The following is a 27,947-nucleotide window of genomic DNA, read 5'->3' on the forward strand; positions in this document are numbered from 1 at the left end:
AAGTAGCAAGCTAGTATGAACTTTTTCCTTTGAATTTGGCCGTAAAAGTAGGTGATGAAGCGACAAAGAGGTGAACCTCCCCGTTCAATAAATCCACGTAACAGTAAGACACTTGCCTATACAAGTGTGCCCTTTGTGTGGACCCCTTCTCCACATAACAGTAAGGCGCATTCTTACCGTCTATTTACAATATCGACGGCCTTGATATGATATAGCGGGGTAGGAAAATCGTTGACGTCTCTCTCTCACGCGCTCTGCGACTTTAGGTCTGTGATTTTGCTGACTCCATTCGAAACCGCTTCGGACCCCCTCTCTCTCTCTTAAAAAAAACCCATATGTAGACGCCTTCTTATGTATCACCAAAAATCCTACAAACTGGAGACCTCTTCTTTTCCTTTCTCTCTCTAAAAGGTCCAGAAGAAAAAAGAATTTCTCCTGTCACCATGCCTGGTATGTCGAGATCTTCGGCTTCATTTATATGCTTTCAAATTTTTCTTTTTTTTTGAATTCTTACAATTTTATGAATTTTTTTGTTGAATATGTTCGAATAGTTGGGAGAATGATTCCTTGTTAGATAGTTACAGTGATCGTTATTACCTGCAACTAATTTGTAATGAGTTTTTATGCGATCAAAGTTGAGTTACAGAGTGCTCTGGTTAGGGTTTGAAACTGTGGAGTTTAATGTCTTGGAGCCCCAAAATATTGAGATGGAAACTTGTATAGCTTGTGGAAATGGAGGGCATGGAGGTCCTGATGCATTTGCACATGAAATGTATTGAATTTTTTGCTAAAAGAGTCAATTTTATAAACTCACGGTTTAAGAAATGTGAGTTACTCTAATTGTTAATTGGATTTCTGGTACAACACTTGAAAGCTTTTTGATACCTTCATGTGGTCTTCTCTGCAAAATTTGAGTCCATGTTCAGCTAATCAATGATCTGTCATCCTTATAACTTTTCAAGTATTGTTGATACCCTCAGTAAGATCCTAAATCAACATAAATATAATATCTAACTGCAAGGCCATAGCTTTGGCAGCTACCAACAAACTCTTGATACTGGTACTTCTGTTTAATTGTAAGGATAAATACCGACTCTTAGTCCCAACTATTCTCAATGAAATATAGCTTCATCATTGTTTTAAACTCTATGCAAATTCCATTTGATATAGAGTTCTGTATAAAATCTGGTAATCACTAGCAAAAGCACTTGAAGCTGCCGACACTACTGTTTATTTGGTAACTGATACCTCTTCTGCATTTTTGCATTTTTTTCAACTTTTGAGTTTACCTAATTGTAGTTTTCATAGTTTTCTTGTCCCTTCACAGCCAACTAGCTAAGTGTAGTTCTTACTTGTTTGCACTGGCCTTTCAAAGTGTTCCCCATGATGTCATTTCTTTGCCGTATGACCCAATTACTACCACATTGTCTTGTAGTCATTTTATGTCTTCTTAATTCTCAATTGGAAAAGAGTACCAACAGTGATAATAGTTTCTCTTGTAATCTTCAATTTCTAACTTCGCAAAGAGCGCCATGAACCTTAATGGTGGGAGCCTTTCTGATCCTTTTTGTTGAGTCCATTGGTTTTGGAGGCCACATGCTCAGGGAACTACATGAAAAATTATCAAGATTTTCCATTGATATGACCCCATCAAGATCAAGTAAAGATATGGGGACTTATATCGTTGCTGAGGGTATAGTCCTTGATAGAGCAGAACAGTGGACTAGAATTCCTATAGCCAACCCCAAGTAGTTGGGAAAAGGCTATGATGATGATGATTTGACCCCATCATAATGTGATGAATCAAGATTGGGAGTGAAGATATGAACATCAATCTCAAGGAATGTAATTCCGTTTTTTCTTTTTTATCGAGTGATGAGCTCAGTGATTCAAAAAGTGAACCGTTTAGCGCCTAAGCGGTCCGAAAGGCCTGGGCGCATCGCCCAGGTCTAGGCAGCTAATTTTGGCGGTCGACCCTGGGCGGCTGCCTAGGGTCTGTGCCCGGCCCAAAGGCAAATTTTTTTTTTCTTTTTTTTTGTTTTGATTTTTTGTAAAGATATAAAAAGTTAGACGGAGGGGTTTTAGCTTCATTTGAAACCTAAACCCACAAGAACCCTATTTAGAGAGAAAGAAACTTCCAGAAAACTACATTTCATTAGATCGAAGTGTTTTTCAAAGTTTAGAGTTCGAGCAATCAAAGTAAGTGCAAAAGTTTATTTTTTAGATTGCTTGTTTTATTTTGAGATATCTTATTCAGGAGTTAGTCGGAGTGGAGATCTGGGTTGGCAATATGGATACAACCCGAATCCAAATGAGAAAAATTATGTTAGATGCAATTTTTGTGAAAAAGATATGAAAAGAGGCATAAACCGGTTTAAGAAACATCATGCCGGTATTAAGGGGGATGTTGCCCCTTGTAAAAATATTCCTGAAGCTATCAGAGAGGAGATTGAGTAATATGTAAGTTATGTAAAACAAAAATAAAGAACAAAATCCTTGTCATAGATCTATTTCTGCTACTTCTAGAAGAAGTGATCCGGGTTGGAAGTATGGGTACAACCCAAAACCAAATGATAAAAATTGTATAAGGTGTAATTTTTGTGAAAAAGATATCAATGGGGGTATTAGCCGATTCAAAAAACACCTTGATGATGTTAGAGTTAATGTTGCTTCTTGTATAAAGGTTCTTAAACCAGTTTGGGATGAGATTGGACATCTTCTGAATTTAGAAGAACTAGAAAATGATGAAAATAAGCCTTGTTCTATGGAGGTCATTTTCTCCAAGATCTTCCAGAAGTGGTGATCCGGGTTGGAAGTATGGTTATAACCCGAATCCAAATGATAAAAATCGTATTAAATGTAATTATTGTGGAAAGGATATTAATGGGGGTATTTACCAGTTTAAAAAACACTTTGCCGGTATTAATGGGGATGTTGCCCCGTGTAAAAATGTTCTTGAGGCTACCAGGGAGAAAATTATACAATATTTGAGTTCAGAGAAGCACAAAGAAAATGGTAGAGTAGTCAAGACTCCTTGGCCTCATCTGCACAGACTGCACATACTAGTAAGAGGAAGGTAGAAGAAGAGGAGGAGGAAGAGGCAGATTCAGAAGAAACAGAGGAGGATGAGTGTTATATTGAAGAAGGAGATGACTCTGATGATGATGGCCTCGACTCTGATGTATATGATGAGGCTTGTCCTATTGATATTCCTTCTGATGATGATGATGACGATGACTGAAGACTCTTGCCTCTTGGTACTGAGTGTTGAATGTTGACTTTTGTATTCTAGACTGTATATTTTTAAAATTTATGTATATTTCTGTTGTGTTGAGTGTTGACTTTTGTATCCTACACTTATATGGTTTTACAGTTTACTGTTTTAACATTATGGATTATCAAAATTCTCTTCTCGACTTCTATCTTTTTTTTTTTTTCCAACTTGGAATATGGTATGTTTTTTTCAACTGGGAAGCTGCCCAGGTTCTGGGCGCCTGCCTCGGCGTTGGGCGGCCTGGATCCCCTAAGCCGCCTAGGACCTACCTAGTGCTTTTTGATACACTGATGGAGCTATTTTCATACATTTGGGGAAAAATCTAAGCCTTCTCTATCCTTGAAACTTCTCTTTCTTTTATGTCTCATCATTTTTAGTATATGTTGTCCCATCTTCTCCCATACTTGATTATATTTGGCTTTCATTGTCATCTTTACTGCTAAATAGGTCCACATGGTAAGTTTGTAATTCATAAAATATACTTGCAGCAGTTGGTATTGTGCATTTGTGTTTATAGAATGAAGTTGTTATATGCTTATAATGGGCATTGAATCAAATTCTCCGGTTAATTTTCTTGGGAGCGTAAGCTTCCTATGTTTTGCAATGAGCTTGCTTTTCCTTTTATGTATTGTATTGTTGATGCAGGTATATTAGTGTTGTGGCTTTAAATTAGGTTGACATGCTTGAGTTTAACATGCTCTACAGGAAAGGATATGACCTCCAAAATTGGAATGCCACCTTTAGATGTTTCTATTGCATTTCCTCAGGCAACATCAGCATCTGTCTTTCCTCCTTCCGGTAAGATTGTCCTTTAAGCCTTGAGCTATACTAGAGATGCATAATGTTTTGATTGATGTGTGTTATGCTTTCGTTCAATGAGAACATTTTTATTGGCATGCAAATTACTAGTTAGGAGCTATGTGCCCATGATATATCTGTATCTCACTCTGGTTGATGTTATCATTTAGTTGTGAGCGCTGGTTTTACTTGAATGTATGATGTGGTATGGTCATCTATAATTTGTATGTTGAAATTAGAAGTATTGACTACTTGAACTGCCCATGATGACAACTACCTAGGATCCTCAAGGGTCATCATGCCTGCAGAATCCTCAATTAACATTATATAGAAAATCAATAAGCATGTTAAATTTCTTACTTTTACATAAAACAGAAAATTAATCCATAAAAATGAGAAGGGGAGTGATTTCATGCAATGGTTGTATAGTAATATAATGAAATAATTTGCAAAAACCATGTTAGGGCATTTGTTTTACCCTAATTTTTAAGTATACACTCTTTTCATTCCAATGAACAATCACAAAGAAAGCAACATTTGAAAACACACCCTAGAGTGTTTTTTTAGCCCAATTAACATACGCCGTCCATTCTAGGAAGATGCTTAGATCTAGGCCTTAGAGGGATTTTTCCCCTTTTCAAACTTTTTAGATGGCTTTCTTATCATTAGATAAACAATGAACAATGTTAAAAAAGAAAAAAATGAGTTCCTCAAACCATAGATCTTGAAATTCACCAAATGGATGGTCTAGATTCATTGTTGGACTGCTCACTTTGACCATATATAGGGTGCAATATGAATTATGTTCTTTTTGATATTGATTATTGGGATGAAGAGAGGGTGTGTGCAATTTTTTGGGTCTTACAAATGACACAAACATGGTTTTCTATAAGTGTGGTTTCATTATATTACAATTACATAGTGACATGAAATCACTCCCCAAATTAGAAATTTTCTAATTAACTATAAATTCCTAGGCTATTACTTCCTCAGTTGGTCTCTGCCTTTGACTCAACTGCACTTCTGGCATCCATTAGAAGACTCTGGTCTTTATCAGCATCTTCTTAGGCGCCTTATTTATCTCGCCATAACTTGACCTAATATCATTATGTTGTCACTCAAGTAAGCCAGTATATGCAAGCACCTCGTACTCCACATATAGATGCCATTAGGTGCATTTTGCTCTATCATAAGCTAGCTCCTAGGTGAGGAAATCTTATGATTGAGGGTCAAGTTCTCTCTTAGATTTGGTTGACTACTCCAATGTTGACTGGGCAGAATGTCCACTGATCATAGATCTACTCCTGGTTATTGCACATTCAATGGACATGGAATTGTAAGAAGCAAAATATTGTTGTGGGCCATACAGGGTAGTTTATACAATATATTTATAATATAGTATAAAGTCAAGCATTCCTCAAACACAAAAAAAGAAAAGAAAAAGTAAGCTGTTGTTACCTAGTCCTGTGCGGAAGCTGATTATTGCTTTATGGCATCCACCATCTGTGAGCTTATTTGGCTGTGCACACTAATTAGTGATATGGAAGTAGAATTGGGGTTCTCTATACCGATGTATTTTGACAATTGGGCTGCTATTCAGATTGCCATTGATTGTGCATTTGATGTCAGTATCAGGCACATTGAGGTTGATGATCATTTTACCCGTGAAAAAGTGGTTACAATAGTCATCCATACACCTTATTTGAAAACTATGGATCCCCTAACTAATGTCTTTACAAAAGCTATTGGTGGAGGTCGTCTTCTATCTGTCATTGGCAAGTTGGGCGCGCTTGATAGTCATGCACCATTTGAGAGGGAGTGTAAGTGTGTGTATCTGTTTATGTATAGGATGCATCATGTATGTATTCATGTTATTATAATCTGGGACATACTTGTTAGGATCGGGAGTGGGGGATCATGAAATGCTAGAAGATCCCTTTGGTTGGAACCGCTGTCCATATAATGCAATATTTTAGAAGTCTAGATCCCCAAATGTCAGGCATCGGGATCCCAACCTTTTGGGGGATCTTGATCCCAACCTTTTGGGGATCTTGTTCCTGATCTTATATAATCTAGGACTATATATACTATTTAAAATAGGGATCACTTTATTTATAGCTAGCAAGCAATGCAGCTATATTAAAAATATAGTTGTGCTGTTAGCTGGCTAGAGAATAAGAAAATGATCAGTTTGGTTGTTTTGGTCTTTAAGGTTGGTCTTGGTCTTTAAGGTTGGTCTTAAGATCCCTAAAAATAAGATCGAGATCTCTAACAGTGGGGAGCGGGATCCCAAAATTTAAAAATCTATATCCCTTGACGATCCCTTTTCAAGAGCGCATAAGCGAGATTTCTAGTACGGGATCTTCGCCTATGTTGGGAAACCCCTGACAAGTATGGTATGGGACCCAAGTGTCCTTATGGACATATATGGGAATACATCAAGTGACTTTGGCTGGACCCATTTCATTCTCTGATTTTTCCATCTACTGCTCATCTCTTTCTTCCTGTACCCCTGTAAACCCTAATAGGGTCAGACATGTAGCATAGTGGGAAGCTCAAAAGATTAAGCAAAGTCATATTTTGCCCTAACAGAGCACTCTCCCCTTCCACCCTGTCTAATATGCTTCTGACCTTCTCCTTTATTTAATTTTTTTCCCAAGAAAAAAAACAAAAAAAAAGAAGAAAAAACTTTGTCTGGCTTTGGTTTCATGTCAATTCTTTTAGAGGTGGAATACTTTATATAAGGGCTCAACTTCACTAGCCATATTTAGCAAATTGTCATCAGTTTCTTTGAGATTCACCACTTATTCTTTAGTAAAAATTATCCTTTACACCTGACACCTCTTCAAATATAAACTTTAGGAAGCGGGATCAGTGCTTGCTCTCCTATATCAAATCCAACTCCCTTAGCATTATGTATGAAATGGATGAGTGACATAGCACCTTCACTACCTCACGAAGAGATAATGATCATGATTGAATTTGACTGTTGATGAGGGGTTGCCCCGCTTAATCCCTTTAAGACTTCAAAGATGAAATCTAGGAGGATCATTAGTCACTCTACAAAACCCGCGCATCTTATGGCAAGCCCATCGAAAATTAATAGTGTCTTTGAAAACTTACATGTTCACATACTTTTCCCAACTCAACTGTGGAATTCAGGGTAATACATTTAAGGAAGATATGCTACATGCCAGTCGAATAGAGGAAAAGTAGTGTGGTACCTCTTTACAAGAACAAAAGAGACAAAATTGTACAAACTATCGAGGAATCAAGCTTATGAGCCATACTGTGAAGCTCTAGGAGAGAGTCATTGAACAACAACTAAGGCATGAAACGAGTGCATCTCAAAACCAATTTGGTTTTATGCTAGGAAGGTCAATAATTGAGGCTATGTTCCTACTTAAGCAGCTGACTGAGAAGTTTAGGGAGAAGGAAAAAGAACTCCACATGGTCTTTATTGATCTAGAGAAAGCTTATGATAGAGTACCTCGAGATTTGATTTGGCAGGTGTTGGAAAAGAAAGGCGTCTCTAGACATTACATCAACTTGGTGAGAGATATGTACGATGGAGCATTAACTAGTGTACGAACAGCTAGTGGAGAGACAAGAGAGTTTTCAGTAACAATAGGTCTACATCAAGGGTCAGCATTGAGCTCGTACCGCTTTGTCTTAGTTATGGACGACTTAACTGGGCACCTACGGGATAAGGTAATGTGGTGCATGTTGTTCGCAGATTACATAGTTTTGATTGACAAGACCCAATACGACGTCAACACAAAGTTCGAAGTTTGGAGGGATGCTCTAGAATCCAAAGGTTTTAAAATTAGTCGGACTCAGATAGAGTATATGGAGTGCAAGTTTAGTAATAATAGTAGTAAAGAAGAGGAAGTAGTTAAGATTGACGGTCAGGAAGTACAAAAAGGACCGCACTTTTGATCGATAATCCAGGAAAATGGAGTGATCGAGGACGATGTCGCACATAGAATTAGTGCTGGGTGGGCGAAGTGGAGATGTACAATTGGAATTTTGTGTGATTGCCGCATACCAATGAGGCTGAAGGGTAAGTTCTATAGGATAGCTATGAGATCAATTTTGCTCTATGGGGCGGAATGTTGGGCGTACAAAAAACTATATACCCATAGAATGAGTGTAGTGGAGATAAAGATATTGAAATGGATGAGTGGCAAGACAAGAAATGATAGAATTCAAAATGAATGTATTCGGGAGAATTTAAGCGTTGCACCAATAGGCGATAAAATGAGAGAGATTAGACTTAGGTGGGCTGGCCATGCGTGGCGCCGACCAAGTACAACACCTGTTAGGAGTTGCGAGTTAGTTCAAGTGGAAGGATTGAAAAGGGCAAGAGGTAGGCTCAAAAGGACGTGGTTGTAAGTAGTTTGAAAAGATGTGGTGACTTATGACCTTATTGAGGATATGACCTTTAATAGAGCAGAATGAAGAATCCGGATTCATGTAGCTGACTCCAATTAATTGGGAAAAGGCTAAAATGATGATGATGATGATACGTGCACCATGTATATAATGCATTTAGTCTACTTATCTCTGTGGTTTGTCTCAATGATGGGTGGAAATGAATTGTTGCTCTGCATTTAGGAACATTTCATCTCTACTGATACTAGAGATTAGCCTATGCTTTTTAAAATAAAAAACTGTGTGCTGTATGGGATGCCTTCTATTGATCTCTCATTTCATTCTTGCAGTCTCAGACTATTATCAGTTTGATGATTTATTGACTCCTGAAGAAAGAACCATCCGAAGATATGTGAGAAAGCTTGTTGAAAAGGAAATAGCACCAGAGATGGTAAAGGTAAAGTTTTTTCCTTTTTTTTTTTGAATATTTCGTGTTTCTTCTCTTCATATCCAGTTGTTCATGCAGACAATTGTGTGAATCTTATTTTGCAAATTCATTACGAATTGAGGGATCAAGTTTCTTTAGTGTGATTTTCCCGAGTCAAACATCATATAGGATGGGATCATTCATGTGCGATATTTTGTTACCAGTTTTGGGAGAAAGCAGAGTTCCCATTTCATCTTGTACCCAAGCTTGCTGCACTCCGTATCGCTGGTGGTACGATTAAGGTACTGAGATTTTCTTCCATCAGTCTCACATTATGAATTTCTCAGATTCAGTTATTGACAATTTTACTGTTTGAATGATCAGGGTTATGGGTGTCCAGGGCTCTCCATTACTGCAAGTGCTCTTGCTATAGCTGAAGTTGCTAGGGTTGATGCAAGCTGTTCTACATTTATTCTGGTTCATTCCTCCTTGGCCATGCTAACAATTGGTACACTCCAGCAAATGCTTTACTTCTTTTATTTTGTATATGTATCCACACACTTGTGAATGAAATATGTGCTTATAGTGAGATTAACTTGAGGTTGGTCAATTTTCAAATGTAGCTCTATGTGGTTCTGAGGATCAAAAGCATAAATATTTACCCTCATTGGCTCGTTTTGATACAATTGCCTGCTGGGTACGGAAAGTGCTTACTGATGTGACACGTGCAAAAGCTTTGTTATTTTTCATAATCTATACAACATTCAAAGGCGATGACTTCTATTTTTCTACTTTCTACAGGCTTTAACTGAGCCTGATTATGGAAGTGATGCTAGTTCCTTATCGACAACAGCAACAAAGGTACCCTCTCTCAACCTTCGTTACCTGTAACAACTGACATACATAATTTTCTATGAGAAAATGGCTTTTTGTATTTTACATTGTTTGTTTCCCAAAGATGCTAAGTGACATGTTTATCCCATAAGATTCATTTGTCTAGTCTCTTGCACTTGGTTTGTGGATTAAGGTACTGGTCTTTTTAATGTATCCTGTTTTGTTTGACATTGGGATAATCAGGTACCTGGTGGTTGGCTGCTTGATGGTCAGAAACGCTGGATAGGGAACAGCACATTTGCAGATGTCTTGGTTGTCTTTGCTAGAAACATGAGCACTAACCAGATCAATGGGTGAGTTGAACTTCCTTATTTATTTTTATTGTAGAGTGCAATCCTCTGACCTGTATGTTTGTGCGATATATGTATGGGAGAGGAGAAGGATGCTTTCTGTTGCTAAATTTCTTACTATGAACCATTCTCAAAAATAAAATAAAATCTTACTATGAAGTATATTATGGGCATTAAAATGCACATCACTGAGTTTTGTCTTTTTTTCCTTTTTCTTTAATTTTTTAAGAAAAAAGTGTCATGGCCGTTTGTTGCATGTTATACTTTTCAATTTGTCTGAAAATGAGGCTTGGAGCTTGAGCCTTTTGATCATGGGGAATTCTAGTAATAGTTCTGCTAATTTCTGGGTTTTCTCAGATATATTGTAAAGAAAGGGACAGCTGGACTAAAGGTATCTAAGATTGAAAACAAAATTGGCCTGAGGATTGTTCAGAATGGTGACATCCTTTTGCAGAAGGTCTTTGTTCCAGATGAGGACTGGTTGCCTGGAGTCAATTCTTTTAAAGATACAAGCAAGGTATAATAGAGGCATAGTTGTTATTTAGGTCTTGCTGATCTTATGCTTGTCATTTTCAGATACTGGTGAATTCTTTAAAAAATGGAAATTTATCCAAATATCATGAGAGATGAACTATTTAACCTTGTACCCATGTCTTCTGATATAATTTCAATACCCATCAAAAGATACATGATTATGGGTTGAAATAGTTGCAAATGGGTAAACAAATACTGAATAGTTTCTCTTCTGGGTATATTTTGATAAATTTCACCAGAAAAAAGAAGAAGAAGAAGAAGCAATCTTATGTACTGCATGTTCTTCATTATTTCATCAAAATAGAGCTAGGAGTAAGTTCATGAGGTCCTCAGAGGGCCTGTTCTATAGCCTTTTAACAGTGCCACTTGGGGTGGCCGAAACCCTAGTTGGGAGATTACAATGGCCTCATGGAAGTTAGGTTAGTTCATCTGTGGCCTTGTTTGAGGTGATACTCTAGCATTCGAACCTTTTTGAGAATTGAGACCAATATGATTGGTTTCTCTGTGGATTATAGTTGCAAGTGTCGATAAATGTCCATTTGAAATGGAGCCATTTGTTCTGGTTTCTGGTTCATTCAGTTTCATATGAATTCCACATCATGGATGTCAGTCTCAAACTAATTGAAGCTTCTGCTATTCTCCATGTCTATCAACAGTTACACAGTATTTTCTGCTGAATTCATTAGTAACTTGCATAGTGGTGCAATGACTTACTGCGTATTATAAGTACCAAACTTGTTCAGTGTTCAGTGTTCAGGAGGACTTCTAGACTACCGATTAGAGGTCAGATCATTGAGGTTAAAACTTGAATGACTTGGAAACCCTAGAAGCTTCGGGACATCCATCCAAGTCCCTATTGCCATACTCTTCTGGGTGAAATATAAAATGAGACATGGTTGAGACAGAGCTCGATATCATTAGGGTGTGGCCTCAAGTCTTGGATGGTGACTTTGTCGCAATCTCAAATTCTCAACTAAAAAAAATCATTTGTTGCATGGTTGGTTAATGGGCTTCAATTAATTCTCCATGATGTTAATTATAAAATTCTTATCTAGACCACTTAAGATTATGAAACTACCATACATGAACACAATGACAATAATTCATTTTGATAAAATAAAATTTACCAATAATGCATATAGTCATATACTAAACATATCTAGCCTCATTTGTCTTTTTTTGTTTCACACTCCAAAGAGATTTAGTCTGCTGTCCTAATTATATTGCTATTCAAAGTGAAATTTCGACTGTACCATGTTCCATCACATGCTTCGTATAAGAACAGATTTTGTTATAGCTTGTGAGATAGGTGAGATATTTGTTTCTCATGAACATGGCATTCAAAAATGACACAAGGTAATTGGGATTGCCTAACTGCGTATGTCAGTTGTTCTATGAGCCTTAAATGCGTAAGCATGAGACCCCTTACTTGAAATGCAGTTTGTTCTGAAATTTCTGGTATCCAGTTTTTTGATTCCTCTGTTTGATGTGCCATAAACTGGCAATATTTTATGGCAGGTGCTTGCCGTTTCACGTGTGATGGTTGCATGGCAACCTATTGGGATAGCAATGGGTGTATATGATATGTGTCATAGGTAAGGAAGGCCCATCATGCAGTAATTGTATTAACTATTTTATATTGTTTTATATGTTCCCTTTTTACTGGTGAATTCTTTTTATTTGGAAAATAATCCAGATATTTGCAAGAGAGGAAACAGTTTGGAGTACCATTGGCATCTTTTCAGATTAATCAAGAAAAGCTTGTTCGTATGTTGGGTAACATTCAAGGAATGTTTCTTGTTGGTTGGCGTTTATGCAAGCTGTATGAAACTGAAAAGATGACTCCTGGTCATGCTAGCTTAGGCAAGGTAAAGTTTTATGCGTAACCAACGCACCTTTTTGTATTCTACATGGAAAAAAATGACCCTTTGTTGATCATTGCAGGCTTGGACTTCCTTGAAGGCTAGAGAGACTGTTTCTCTTGCACGGGAACTACTTGGTGGTAATGGAATTGTAGCTGATTTTCTGGTGGCCAAGGTATTATTCTTTGTGTTCTAAGTGATGTATTTCTTGTACTTTATTAATTTCTGAAGTAAATTGGAGCTTTATATGATATGAGATTCTACACTAGTGGTGCATTAAAAATTTGTATGTTTTCTCTGATATGCTTCTCTGATGAGTGAATGTCCTCTATATTCGTGCCTGGTTTTCTAGAAGAAGTTTAAAGGAGGTTTTTTCTTTGAATTTGGGCTAGCTCTGCATTGTAGGATTATATTAATCTTGTTTTTTTGGTGGGGAAAATTTCGTAAACATCCCCTATATTTTGAGGAATTTAGAAAGTTTCTTTGATATTTCATATTTTATGCTCATGTCCCACTTATTGAGAGGGAGTCTTGTATTTTAATTTTAGTAGTCTTCTATGCATCAGATTAAGCTAAAATTTTGGGTGTCCAGAGTTGTCACCTTCATGCATCTGTAAAAAAAGGTACCAAAGAAGTTATTCAATACAAATAAAATGACCAAAATATCCCTACAATTCAGGGGTATTTTGGTTAGTTTGATATTTTTTGTATTTCAAATTATTTTATTTTTAATTATTTTTTGTATATTTTACAGGTGCGTGATGGTGACAAGTATGAACACCCAAACTTTAAGCACAACCTGATGTCTAGAAAAAAACTAAAAAAATAAAATTAAAGTACAAGACACACTCTCAAAAAGTGGGACATCAGCATAAAAATTGAAATTTGGGGGATGCTATTTGCATCCCGTAAAATATAGATGAATTTTAGAAAAATTTGACCCTTTTTATTGGTAAACCAATTGATGATGTTCATTCATAGCCTTTTAGAAAAATGATGTTGAAATTACACCATGGGAGGTAGCTTTGGGGCAATATATGGCATCCTGGCTTGCGTAGACACTCTTGAGCATAACTTGCTTTGCTCTAATTCCTTTTGTGGCAGTATTATGTTTAAGATGTCGTAGTACCAGAATTATTCCCTGATTAGGAATTATTGGGATAAAAAAGTGCATTAGCTTACTTTAATAGAAGCATTGTCACACTTTGGTATGACTTAAATTCTATTGTCTACTACAGTCTTCATAACATTGTTCAAAACCATCAGATTTTCTCTAATCGTAAACGGTGGTTCATCTAAGTCTTTGGTTACATTTTCTTGTAGTCAGTGCACTCAAATGAAGCATTCTTACTGCATTACCTCTTTGATGTGTTAATAACATACTAAACCCCTAGGTTTATTCTTGAGCCTTCCTGAGCAATGGACCCTGAAAAACACCTCCTCAACTATTCTGAAAGTCTGCTTACATAGGCTGTCTGTGAAGGCTAAACTACAGACACAACCAAGATTGACCATTGTTATCACAGTTGGGATGCCTTGCTACATGAATAAGAAACAGTGTGCACCATTGAAGATGTTTGAACATTCTCTTAACAAAGCAAGAAAACCAGTTACACTTGAGTTTTCTGAATGGCAAGTTCTTAGGCCTTTCCTGGGTAACATGAGTTTTTAAGTTCTGAACCCTGAGCACGTAGACGCTACTTGTTTTTGATTGATTGTTGTGTCATTTCATGGCTTACTTAGACTTCCTAAAACAACTAGCCTTTTTTAGGCATGATTGGTGGTTAGGACTGACAGGAATGCGAGGTTGGTATTTGTAGTGTTTGATTGCTTCTCAGTTCTACTTTGGAGCATCCTGAAATTTCTTTCAGAGGCCAGTGATCATTTAAGTCGAAAAGACAAGGCAGTGAGGCATATCCTTGAATATGCCCACATTTACCTGTACATGGAACTTAATGTTCTTCTGTAGAATTTGCATGTTTAGTGCTGCATTTTTATGTAAATGTCATGGTCGAGAAAATATTCCTACTTAGCCAAAGAAATCTTCCCTAGTTTGGATGTCTGGTTATTTCCAGATGGCAGACATCCACAAACACTGGGATTTATATTAGCTTAATAGTATTCAAGTCCATAACCTAAATGCTGATTACAGATGGTACTGCCTCCAGTGCATGGTATGCTGCATTTGTCGGCTTTCTTTTTCATTTGGTAGTTCATATGTTAACTTTTCTTTCTTTATGACATTTATACCCTGCACTCTTTCATGTATATAAATAATTTGTAATAGGTTTCGGGCTATTCCAATACTTTTAAGGTTAATAATGATGAAGCAATAATTGTATTTGGTGCAGGCTTTCTGTGATCTGGAGCCTATTTTCTCATATGAAGGCACATATGAAATCAATAGTTTGGTGACAGGAAGAGAAATTACAGGAATAGCGAGCTTCAAACCTGCTGCGGTTGCTAGAAGAAGTAGCTTGTAAGAAACAATTACATCTTCCAACCAGGGGTAACTTCATGGTAACCGCAAGACATGAAAAGAATAATTACTGTACCAGTCTGCAACCTGGCAATAATAATGGAAACAATGGAAACTCAGTGCAGAGTAGTCTCTCTCTCTCTCTCTCTCTCTCTATCTCTCCCTTTCTCTCTCTCTTTCTCTCTCTCTATCTCTCCCTTTCTCTCTCTCTCTCTCTCTCTCTCTCTCTCTCTCTCACACACAAATTCCAGAATAACTCTTTTCAAAACTAGCTTCATCATCATTAATCTAATGTGGGTTCTGGAATTTTCATACTAGTACAATGGTTCAGAGTTATAGAAAAGGAGAATGATCTCATGTCACTCTGGCATTATTCAACTTTTCAAGGAGTAGGGAGTGTCGCGCTTACAAATTTACTTGGTGTTCCATCATCAAGAGATTGCATGATTAGTACTAATCCATCTCCGACACAAGGCTGGGTCAGATGCGAAACTTGAATTGGGCTATTTTCTCCCCAAATGACAGTCTCGTTGATTTATGTCCTCCCAATTTGCATCAATCAGACCATACAAATCCATTTCATGTCCATTTTCTTCCATACAGTTGTTCATGTATTGCACAGTTGATTGATCAAACACTATCAAAGTGTAGCTTGTAGTTTTGCTTTTGATTCTTTCTCGGGCAATGTCGAAACAAAGAGACATTAGGGACATGAAATGCTTCTCATTCTTCAAATCCTTGAGAAAATTGGTCATCTCTGCAATCCTGAAAACGGTCGTGACAGTGGAAGGGTTGTCGTGGGTGGGAGTGATGGTAGCCTGTGTTTTCGTGTCGTAAGGAAAGTAAGGCCTTGAAAGCTCAGGGTAGTGGGAAAGTCTCTTATGGGTCTCACCCCATGATCTCGTGAAATTAGTCTAGAGGATTGGGTCAGCGAGGAGGAGGCTACAGCTGTGACCGACTGCGAAACCACCACACTCAAACCTGGTTAACTGCAAGAACGGTAAAGTGATGGATGAGATATGGTTCAATCAACCCTCTCTCTCTCTCTCTCTCCCTCTTTTGTATACACAACTCAAGAGGACATCATCTGTGGAAGGACTTGTGACCTTTGGTCTGGTGGTGTGAAACTGGCATTATATGAGATTCAAGGATCGAAGGTTTGAAGTGTGCTCCTCATAAAAATCAAACCTAATTTTTGAAGATGGTCTGTGCTAATTCTTTTTCAGGAATTCAACAATTTATCAAAATGTACATGAGAGATCAGCTATTTATATATGGGTGCTGTTTTTATAAGGTTACAACCTTAAAATCCAACAATCCAATTCAGGCGCACCTTAAAATTTTATTATCTTAAAATCTATTTTCATACCTAATTAGAAAATGGTGGTCTAGAAAATGTGTTGCAAGATGCATTATTTCCAGGATTCAAATTTTTTTTTTTTTTCATATTCATACATCTCCATGTTGAGATCGTTTTTTTCATATTCATACATCTCCATGTTGAGATGATCGATTAGAGGGTTTTTTCAACATTAAAACAACATTTTCGATAGATTTTTGAGGTGCATCGATGATTCTACATTTTAAGGTTGCAACCTTATATAAACTCTTCCTTTTATATATTGGACATGCTTTTTTATTCAATTTCGAAGTACCATCTAAAGGCAAGGTTTCTATGTTTTACCTACAACATAAAAGTTCTATCTTCCTTTTACCATACAGCTCTTTGATTTTGATGAAGAGAGCCACTCACTGTTTGATCTTAGATTCGATGTCTCAAATTATTTTATTTTTAGTTTTTTTTATACAAATTGTATGAATATGAAATTTGGTACGTGCTATCTTCTTATTGAGTCGTACCTATACAAAATATTTAAAATAATTTTTTGATAAAATATAATAACCAAAATATCCCTTGAAACGTTCAGGGGAATTTTGGTCATTTTATTTTATTGAAAATATTTTTTTATATTTTTCTCCAGTGCGAGTTTAATAGAGAAATGAACGTCCGAGAATTTGGTATCAAAATAGTTAATAAAAAAAAATTAAAAATAAAATAGTGTAGAGACTTGACATTGTGATTGAGGCAATCTTAGCCCTCTATTCAAAATGGACGGTTGGATAAGGGGGATGATATAACTTCTATGCTATAGGGGAAGCATAGAAAGCTTGCCCATTTGTTAACTGTTGAAATTAGGTGTGTTTTTTGCAATGGAAAAAGTTTATATATGGCATCAACTGTAGGGGTCGTTTTGTTCATGTAAAATAGTTTGACAAGAAAATATTTACATAAAAATATTTATATATGAATATTTATATATGCAATCAATCTATAGGGAAAGAATTCCCATTTTTGGTAGTTGCCCTTGGAAACCAGTAGAGAGGGAACACGGGTAAAAAAGAAAAAAAAAAAAAAGACAAGCATTTATTAAAAGATTGTGGGGATGTTTAGAAATATTGTTGTCATGGCAATGCTTTCATGCAACCGTTGTATAGTAATATGATGCAATAGCTTTAAAAAACCATCTTATGGCTATTTGTTTGATCCAAATTTAAAATATATATTCTTTTCATTTTAATGAACAATCACAAAAAAAAAAAAATTGAAAACACGACTTAGAAGTATTTTTTTAGCCCTATTAACATATGCTGTTCATTTTAGTTAGATGCTTAGATCTAGGCCTTAAGAGGGTGTTCTTTTTCATTTCCAATTTTTTTAGATGGCTTTATTATCATTAGATGAACAATGTTAAAAAAGGAAAAAATTATTTTGAATTTATAAAAGTTAAGATCTTGAAATTCACAAAATGAATGGTCTAGATTCGTTTTTTGAGGGGACTCATTTTGACTATATCTAAGATTCAAATTGAAGAATTTTTTTTTTTTTTGGGGATTGATCATTGAGATGAAGAGAGTGTGTGTACAAAATTTGGGGTCAAACAAATACCACAAACATGGTTTTTTAGAAGTGTCGTTGTAACATACTATGATACAACCGTTGCATTGGATCATTGCTCATCATAATATAATCAATTAATCATATTTGACATAAGTTATAAGGAGAAAAAAAGAAGGGACAATTATAGATACCCAAGGATTATACTTCCTAGGCATTTTTCTTTCCGTTTTAAACCACACCACTAATACCAAGACTATTTATTTTTGCATCCACCTTTAATATAAGAAAACAATCTTTTTAGGATCAAAATATCCCCATGTATAAATTAAATTTATTTCTAAAAGTTTTAAGATAGTTTCTCTCTCTAAAAAGTTTGAAATAAAGTTTGAAATTTGAGATAATTTCTCTATCTAAAAATCTTGAGGTAGTTCCTCATTTTAGTTTTTTAAGATAGTTTCTCTCTCTAAAAATTTTGTGATAATTTCTCTCTCAAACTGGAAATACGATATAGTTTCGCCCTCTAAAATTTTGAGATAGTTTCTCTCTCTAAAAATTTTGAGATAGTTTCTCTCTAAAAATTTTGAAATAATTTTTCTCTCTAAAATTTTTGCCAGTTTATTTTTAAAATTTTGAAATTCCAAATAGCATCTCTCTAGAGACTTTGAGAGTTTTTCTCTCTAACAATTTAAAAATAGTTTCTCTCTTTAAATATTTGATATAGTTTCTCCCTCTAAAAGTTCTAGAATAATTTCTCTCTCTAAATATTAAACTTTGATATAGTTTGTCTCTTAAATTTTTTTGGGATAATTTCACTATAAAAATTTGAAATTTGAGATAGCTTTCCTCTCTAAAAACTTTGAGATAGTTTTTTTTTCTTTAAAATTTTTGAGATAGTGCTTTTTCTAAAACTTGAAATTTGATATAGTTTCTCTTTCGAAAAGTTTGAGATAGTTTCTCTCTCTAAAACTTGAAAATTGGGATAGTTTATTTTGATAAATTTTTGAGATAGTTTCTCTCACTAAAACTTAAATTTTGAGATAGTTTAATTCACATCCAATGGGAAAACTAATGCTATGTAATTTTTTCCCCTGCTCATGAGGTAGAGAGTTCTTTTCGTATGAAAAGGGCCATTTATGGTAAATATTTTTTACTTTGAATAAATATTTACACATTTAAAAGTACAGACATGTGTAATTTCATATTAAAAAACAATTTCAAGGATTATTCTCATATGAACCTAACAACATATTATATCTATATCTATACTACATTATTAAGCTATGGCATATCAAAAAAAAAAAAAAAAAAAAAAAAAGGAAAAAAAAAGAAAGAAAAAAAGACAAACCTATGCATACAGAGGATGTGAGGAAGGAGATCCTATCCTTAGAGAGAATTTAGGGCACGTATTCTAAAAATTAAATTAAGGCAAATGAGAGAGAAAGAAATAGGAGGCCTACAAGGACATATATGCACACACAAAAATTAGGAGGACCTATATATACCTTCCAACGATCCAAGAAAACATGTGAGGGAGATTAGGAAGAGTTGTGTGATGAGAGAGAGAAGATAGGAAGATACAATGGAAAGGGAAGACAAATGAAAAATAGTATAAAGATATATCCCCATATGATCTAAAAAAAAGGATAGAAAAGAGTTTCGAAGGAGTTGTGTAATGAGAGATAAAATATAGAAAGATATTATTTCTAGTTCACCAATTTTTTTAATAAAATTTTTTATGTCATCATCATCGTCAAAGCTTTTTTTCAAGTATACAATAAGATAATTTATCTTTAATATAAGGTGGTCATAAAAATTAGGTGGCCACATTTATTCTATTGACCAAATTCAAAATTTAAAAGAAAATTCTTTGAACTTTGTAATACACTCAAGCTTTCATATTTTACATCAGCATCCTTGTACCAAAAGGAAATAATCTCACCGTTTACAATCCCATTAATTTAAGGGCAATGGTGTAATATCATAACCTAAAATTCAATGACCAAATCGTAAATAGTTTTTTTTTGAATGAATCAAATTACAAGACTATTTCTCCATCGCAAAAGATGGGGTTGCCATCTACTTGTAATTACAATTTGATTTTCTCCTTAAAACGGTAATGGATGGGGATGACATCAAATTTTACAGCACACAATATTCTAAGATCTATTTTTTGTTTAAAAAAATTGTTTCACGTCTGGGGATGCATTTCTACATTTGCATCCCTCAAAGTATAAAAAATCCATTTTAAAAATGGACGAATAGATGGTTCATCTAAAAATAGTTGAATCTAATGGTCCAAATATTTTTTTAATAGAAATATTTTTTATTTTTAAAATTTATTTTTTATATTCATTATCTCCATGTTACAGATTATATGTCCCTATAAATTGGGTAAAAAATCCATCTCAAAAATAGATTTTTAAGATGGGACTTATTTCTATATGGACTCATGGAAACTGTCCTTTCATGTTACCATTAACCGTTAAAAAATATTGGCCTCGTCAAAGAAGATGCATTAATCAACAAGGTGAATTTAGTTCAGGCATTGGCCTGGTCAAAGAAGACCCATTTACCAATAGGGCCAGCTTTCTATGCTTCTCCTATAGCATAAAACTTATATACTTCCCCTTATCCAACCGTCCATTCAGAATGGAGGGTAAAGATTGCCCCAATCACAATGTCACGTCTCTACACTATTTTATTTTTAATTTTTTTTTATAAACTATTTTGATGCCAAATTTTGGACGTCAAATCCTCTATTAAACTCGTACTAGTGAAAAATATAAAAAAAATATTTTCAATAAAATAAAATAACCAAAATACCCTTGAAAGTTTTTAAGGGTATTTTGGTCATTATATTTTATCAAAAAATTCTTTTAAATATTTTTATAGGTGCACCCCAATGAGAAGATGGCACATACCAAATTTCATATTCATACAATTTGTATAAAAAAACTAAAAATAAAATACTTTAAGACGTCGGATCTAAGATCAAACGATGGGTGGTTTTCTCTATCAAAATTGAATGGCCAGATGGTACGGGGAGGATGGTTCTTCTCTGCAGTAGGGGAAGTACATAAACCTTTCCCTTATCAATAAGGTATGTTTAGTTTTTTATACGGGGAGGATGGTTATTCTCTGCAGTAGGGTAAGTACATAAACCTTTCCCTTATCAATAAGGTTTGTTTAGTTTTTTATAGAGCTATGTGCGATAATTTTGTAGATTTTGATCCCAAGGTGTGACACCATTATTAAAGTCATAAAGATTGTTAAAGTAAGCCTCCATATGTTGTTTCTTCATTGTCATGCATTTCTTAGGATTTAAATATTTATGTACTATTTGTATTTCAAAAAAGATATCCTTTTATTATTTAAGTATTTAGATATTATAGGAAAATGTGGAAATATATTTTATATTTTTAATATTTTTTTAAATTTAGAACTTTCATTTTTAATGCCTTTTGTGATATTTTTTATTTTATTTTCTATTTCTTTATTTTTAATTTTGGCTAAATTTTAAAAATATTTTATTTTCTATTTCTTTTATTTTTACTTTTTTTTTATACACTCATACAAATACGTATTCATATGTATCTGTAACGATGTATATCAATCAATGGTTTAAAAAACGGATCGGTGACCCGGATCGGGCACCCAAAAAACCGATCCGGATAGGCGAATCGACTATCCGGATCGGGAATCGGGTGAATCGGTCAGAATAAAGCTTAAAAAAAATCCGAAAAAATTATTAAAATTCATTATAAATATTGTTTTTTAAGAATTCAATAAGAAATGAGGGTACTCCATCAAGAATTTTCATGTTTTTGAATGAACATACGAATATTGATATGTTCTTTCCCTGCATGAACCACCATTCAACATTTAATTTACATCACACAAAAGGATAAACATAGAATTATCATGGAATAAGTATATCAACATACATGGACTACAATAAGCATAAAATTAGTAACATATGATCTAAAAATAAAATGATAGACGACGTTGTTGTTCTTCTTGGTCACGCTGGTGCCATTGATTGAATTCGTTTAACAATTCATTGATTCGATCTAAAAACGAATCATCGATAATAGCAGGCGTCTGACTATTCCCAAATCCCTGAGTGTTAGTGTTTTGTTGTGTTCCCAATCCAAAATCCCCGAAGCTTGTCCATCCTTCATGCTCACCTGCACTGTCGTGCTCATCCCTACACTGTTGCTGTTGGGACTCGATATGTGAATAATATGGTTGAGATATGGTAGCCTCAGAATCATCATCTCTCTCATTTTCTCTTTGAATAATATGGATTAAAAAAAAGATTTAACAAATTTTCAAAAAAATCGATCATGGTCTAAAAAAAAAAAATCACAAATTTTCAAAAAATTCTATCATGGATTACAAAAAAAAATTCGATCATGGATTAAAATAAAAAAAATCACAAATTTTCAAAAAATTCTATCATGGATTACAAAAAAAAATTCAATCATGGATTAAAAAAAAAAAATCACAAATTTTCAAAAAATTCAATCATGGATTACAAAAAATTCGATCATGGATTACAAAAAATTCGATCGTGGATTACAAAAAATTCGATCATGGATTACATAAAATTCGATCATGGATTACAAAAAAAAAAAATCATAAAAAAACAAAAAATTCCATCGTGGATTACAAAAAAAGAAAAAAACAATTCGATCATGGATTACAAAAAATTCAATCATGGATTCCAAAAAATTCTATCATGGGTTACAAAAAAAAAAAAAAAAAAAAAAAAAAAAAAAATTCGATCATGGATTACAAGAAAAAAAAACAAACATTTCGATCATGGATTACAAAAAATTCGATCATGGATTACAAAAAATTCTATCATGGATTACAAAAAATTCGATCATGGATTACATAAAATTCGATCATGGATTACATAAAATTCGATCATGGATTACAAAAAAAACAAACAAAAAAAAACAAAAAATTCAATCGTGGTTTACAAAAAAAAAAAAAAAAAATTTGATCATGGATTACAAAAAATTCAATCATGGATTACAAAAAACTCTATCATGGGTTACAAAAAAAACAAAAAACAAAAACTTCGATCATGGATTACAAAAAAAAAAACAAACATTTCGATCATGGATTATAAAAAAAAAACAAACATTTCGATCATGGATTACAAAACATTCGATCATGGATTACAAAAAATTCTATCATGGGTTACAAAAAACAAAAAAAAAAACAAAAATTCGATCATGGATTATTAGAAAAAAAAACAAACATTTCGATCATGGATTACAAAAAATTCGATCATGGATTACAAAAAATTCTATCATGGGTTACAAAAACAAAAAAAAAAACAAAAAATTCGATCATGGATTGCAAAAAAAAAAAAAAAAAAAACGATTCGATCATGGATTACAAAAAAATCGATCAAGTATTACAAAAAAATCTATCATGGATTACAAAAAAAAAAAAAAAAAAAAAAAAAAAAAAAAAAAAAAAAAAAAAAAAAAAATTCTGTTCTTATGTACGGGACTCGCTGATTTCGTATAGTGAATCGGCGAGTCACTATGCAAAATTGTCCAGTTCTCTCTAGAACCGGACGATTCCCGTTTTTTTCACCGATTCGATCCGTCCATGGTGATTCCCGAGTCGAACCGGGCGAGTCTGGTTCGACTCGGCATTTTTTTAAACACTGACTATGATATTAAAACATCTTAATTTTTAATGGTTGTGCTTGTAAAAAAAAAAAGCGTATTGTTTTCTTATTTTTTGGCCTTTTTATTATAATGAAAGTTGGCAGTGGCTAAAAACTTGCTAGCAATATGCTTTACAATTAATTTTAACTTATTTTTATTGCAACTTACATATGATATATTAATTTTGTATTAACAATTTTATCTGATATTTTTTTTTTTTAATTTTGTTTTGGTGGGTTTTAGCCTATTGACAAAAAATCTATGCTAATTGTCTTATTACTTTTATTATAAATGACTATTGCAGTTAGTAAAGAGGTTATACTTTTTCTTTAAATAAATCATTTTAAGGAAATTTTTATTAATTTTTTGATATTATTTATTTTAATTTTAATTTTCTTTAAATTATACTTGGCATATAATTGTACTTTTATATAAGTATTTTACTTCATTTAAAGATCCAAATTCATCGACATTGGCACTAGAAATATTTTATATGGACTTTTCCTTAATATTTAGCAAGTATTAGATGAATTTTTAATTTCAAAGTCAACCCCATTTTTATCTTGGGCTTTTCTGTTTATGTGATGCATATATATGTATTAACAAATTCTACATTAGAGTTCTTCTTTACAAGGGAGTCTTTTATTATAATATAGGCTGATGTAATTTGTTTTAATATAAAGTTAAGGGCCCTAGAGCGTTTAGAGCTATTAGCTTACGTGATGGCGTGTTGGGCTATTTTTGTATATTTTTATTTAGTTTTGTTATTGAAATATTTGTTAATTTATTCATGCAAGTAAGATATTTAATTTTTATTTTTCTGAGTTTATTACTTTTAAATTGATTAATTTAAGAGAGATATATTTTTTCTATTTAATTAGTGTTACTAATTAGTCTCTCATTAGATTATTCGTGCATTAAAAGAATAATTTATTTTTTTGCAAGAAACTTTTGGCCTTTTTGATGCTGACTTACGCTTAGTGAATGTGTATTAATATTTTAAGCGTACCCTTTTTTGGTTCTGTACAACTTATTTTTTGTTTATGGATAAAAATTCAAAATTTTTAAATAATATTTTTTATTAAAATTATTTATTATAAATTTAAATTATTGATTGCCAAAATTATAAATATTTCAAACAACCACACTGATTTTTCTTTTAGCACTCAATATTTTAATTTAAGTAATTTTGTGCTCCCAAAAGTTCTAACTAGTGTTTTTTTTTCTTTTTACATAGATTTAAAAATAATTATGTTGTCTTAACTGTAAAAGGAATTGTTTTTTTTCTTCAAAGATTGAAGAAATCTATAATTATAAGTATATAATTTCACACTTTAAAGGTACTTGTGGCGAATTTTGAGTTTTTTTTATTGTGACTTTTCAAATAAATTTCAAAATTATTCCATTTTTCCAATAATTTGTGCTTTCATTTCTTATTATAACGTTAGAAAAATAAAACTGTTTAAGCAAATTTTTATAATTTCGAATATTTAAGCAACTTGTAAAGATGTATTATGCAGTGAAATTTATTTATATCCTATTTAGAGATTTTATTGATATTTTTTTAACTATTTATTCCTCAATCGCTCATAATCTTTTATGTGTAACACACATAAATCTACTAGTTATAGATGTAAGGTAGACTTAAAGAACCCAAAAACCTTCCAATTGACAATCTCGAGCATGAGATATATGAATATGAAGAAAAAAGGAAGTTTATGTCCTAAAAATAGTGGTATTGTTATATATTATCTAGACCATCTATTTTCAAGATTTTTGAGTGTTTATAGATATGCTAAATCTGAATTTTTTTTAAAAAATTAAGTATTATAATTAGAGTTCTTTTTTTAAAATTTAAATTTCATTAGTTAGAGTTTTTAAATTTCATAATTAGAGTTTTTTTTTTTGGGTAAGTAAAAAAAACAGAACAAAGTGGTGTGTTAGTGGTGATTTGGGCTCTTACTCTTTGGTGAGAATGGAGTAAGAGACCTCCCTCCCCATAAAGAGCTCAGAATACTACCGTCAGGCCCTAGGCCATTCTCAAATGGTAAAGTGAGTGGGGATTTGGGACCTTACCTTTTGGTGAGAATGGAATCAGAGACTTCATTATGATGGTACTACCGCCAAGGCCTCAGCCCATTCTCAATTTCACAATTAGCGTTGAAAATAGGACCATCGCAAGGCTTTTCGGCAGCATAACTGCATCTTAAAATATAATTTAGAAATGCGCTTTTCTTTGATGGTTTAGAGTTGACGCCTTACGCAAACCTGACCCTTAGATAAATTACCTTTTTTTTTATTTATTACATCTAGCATCAATTTACCAAAAATGAAGAATGAACATCTCACATCGAATTAGCATGGGACACGGCCTTGTGGTGAAAAAAGTTTGATGTGCTTCGTGGTCCATTTCCTTCTTGATTACGAGAAATATATTTCACTACTTGTAGATATAATTATTTTATAGAAAAAGTTTATATAAGGTTGCAATTTTATCTTATAGAAGTAAGGTCCACATAAAAAATCTAGTAAAAAAGACTGCTCCAAAGCTGGAAAAGTTTCCAATTGATTATCTCAGCCTCGAGATGTATAGATAGTTTCTAATTGATTATCTCGGCTTCGAGATGTATAGATATCTATATAAAAAATATAATTCAATTCTAAAAAATAATGCATTTTGTAACAAGCTTTTTCCACAACAGAATTACATCTTTTGGCAAAATTTAGATGTACGCCCTACTTATATAATATAAGGTGCACACCTTATACGAACCTCACCCTTTTTTATATCATAGTTAGGAAAGTTACATAGTAATGAGCCTCCTAATAGATGGTCCTCCATACTGAGAAGGTTCACATCCTACCAATTTTTTGATGGGCTTAGAAGTCATGTCCATGGCAACTTATGAGCACCCAGTGTTAAGCCCAAAACACTCTCCCTGCGCCATTAACATACTATATATGACTGCAAATTAAACCTGGGCATGGCTCATGAGAATGTGGGAGGTTAGCTTGCTTGAAAATCTTTATTTTGTTTGACAACCTATTCGGAGAATGGGGTCAGGGCATCAGTGGATACCTCAACATAACGTCCCACCCTCTATTCTCATTGTTAACGTATCAAAAACCAAAAAGAGTATTGCTTCACATGTTGATTATTATCATATGGATATGTATCATATCGATATGTATCGTATTGATACGCATCGATACAATAACATTGCTTACCTGAGCATACATCAAAGTTGAGTAGTTTGGCTCCTCAGTCTCAATATCCTTCCAATAAGGCAATTCTGCCCCTGCCCCACCTGCCCCTAGCCAAGCTGTCAAAGTAGATTGAACCTTGGCTTGAACAAGCTTTAAGCCCGCATCATTGCACTTTATCCTCCATCCACCCTCCATCTCATTGAGCCCCCAGAGAGCCTCGGCCATCCACCCTCCATCTCATTGAGCCTCCCAGAGAGCCTTGGATTGCCAGAGAGGGTCACTGAAATGGACTCTTTTAGTAGTCCACTTAACACCCACCTCTCATTTCCCTTCTCTATCTCATAAGCCTCATAGTAGAGCACAACCCTCATTTGTTCTCTAAATGCTTTTTGAAAGCTACCATTCAAAGCATGAATTGAGTGGATGAGATCTGGTTTGGCTATCCTACTTGGCATCATACTTTGCATAGTTTCAATGTGCACTAGAGACCTTGCCATGGCTACAGATGTAGGGAATTCACAAAGCTCTATTGGGTTTAAGTGGATAGGCAAAAAGGCCTTATATATAAGGACAAGGTTTCTAACATTTTTAGGACTCACATGTAGATATGCGGCCCCTCTTTTTAATCATTTTTTAGATGGAATTTGGTCCTAATTTTTCAAGTATATATATAGTCTCAAACATGGAGATCAGTGATATGTAAAAATAAAAAAACAATTAAAGCTTAAAAGATCATTTTTTGGAAAAAAATTTGAACCATTAGATTTTGTTCTTTTGGAAGGGGCCAAAACTTTGCATCTATCTGGGCGTTTGATACCTTATGGGATGCAAATATAGAAATGCGTCCCCTTACTCATAGAGTACTTTTCTTATATATAAACACATACATTAAGGTGAAACTCTATATAAACTAGCCTCTAGTATGTATTATAAAGAAAATATTCTTGCAAAAGCTTCTAGGATGTGACATTAAAATAAAAGAACGCTTCTAGGATGCATAAATAAGTGGATGACAATGACTTAGGTTGGTGTACCTAGTGAGTAAGAAAATCTTCTTGCAAAAGCTTCTAGGATGTGACATTAAAATAAAATAAGGCTTCTAGGATGTGACATTAAAATAAAATAAGGCTTCTAGGATGCATAAATTAGTAGATGACAATGACTTTGGTTGGTCTACCTAGTGAGAAGTGGGGTTCTATTGATGGGATTTGGTTAA

The 27,947-nt window shown here is 33.9% G+C and overlaps 2 protein-coding genes across 2 annotated transcripts; one reads left to right on the forward strand and one right to left on the reverse strand.

Annotated features, from left to right (window-relative positions):
- Window positions 1–264: 264 nt before the first annotated feature.
- Window positions 265–15,056, forward strand: ACX4 (acyl-CoA oxidase 4). The gene is made up of 13 exons (XM_011624728.3): window positions 265–450; window positions 3,980–4,072; window positions 8,797–8,903; window positions 9,098–9,175; window positions 9,258–9,381; window positions 9,497–9,570; window positions 9,675–9,734; window positions 9,951–10,060; window positions 10,415–10,574; window positions 12,110–12,186; window positions 12,288–12,459; window positions 12,536–12,628; window positions 14,805–15,056. The coding sequence occupies exons 1-13, from the start codon at window positions 444–446 to the stop codon at window positions 14,934–14,936; spliced, it is 1,287 nt and encodes a 428-aa protein (XP_011623030.1). The 5' UTR covers window positions 265–443; the 3' UTR covers window positions 14,937–15,056.
- A 683-nt stretch (window positions 15,057–15,739) lies between these two features.
- LOC18433443 (uncharacterized) lies at window positions 15,740–27,065 on the reverse strand. The gene is made up of 3 exons (XM_088874705.1): window positions 26,753–27,065; window positions 21,825–22,049; window positions 15,740–15,942 (listed from the first exon to the last, which is right to left on the reverse strand). Exons 1-3 carry the CDS (start codon window positions 26,954–26,956, stop codon window positions 15,847–15,849), a joined length of 525 nt encoding a protein of 174 aa, XP_088730831.1. The 5' UTR covers window positions 26,957–27,065; the 3' UTR covers window positions 15,740–15,846.
- Window positions 27,066–27,947: the final 882 nt, after the last annotated feature.

This window comes from Amborella trichopoda, chromosome 8 (assembly GCF_054954075.1).
Source record: "Amborella trichopoda isolate Santa Cruz 75 chromosome 8, AtrichopodaSantaCruz75HAP2 v2.0, whole genome shotgun sequence".
Lineage (NCBI taxonomy): Eukaryota > Viridiplantae > Streptophyta > Magnoliopsida > Amborellales > Amborellaceae > Amborella > Amborella trichopoda.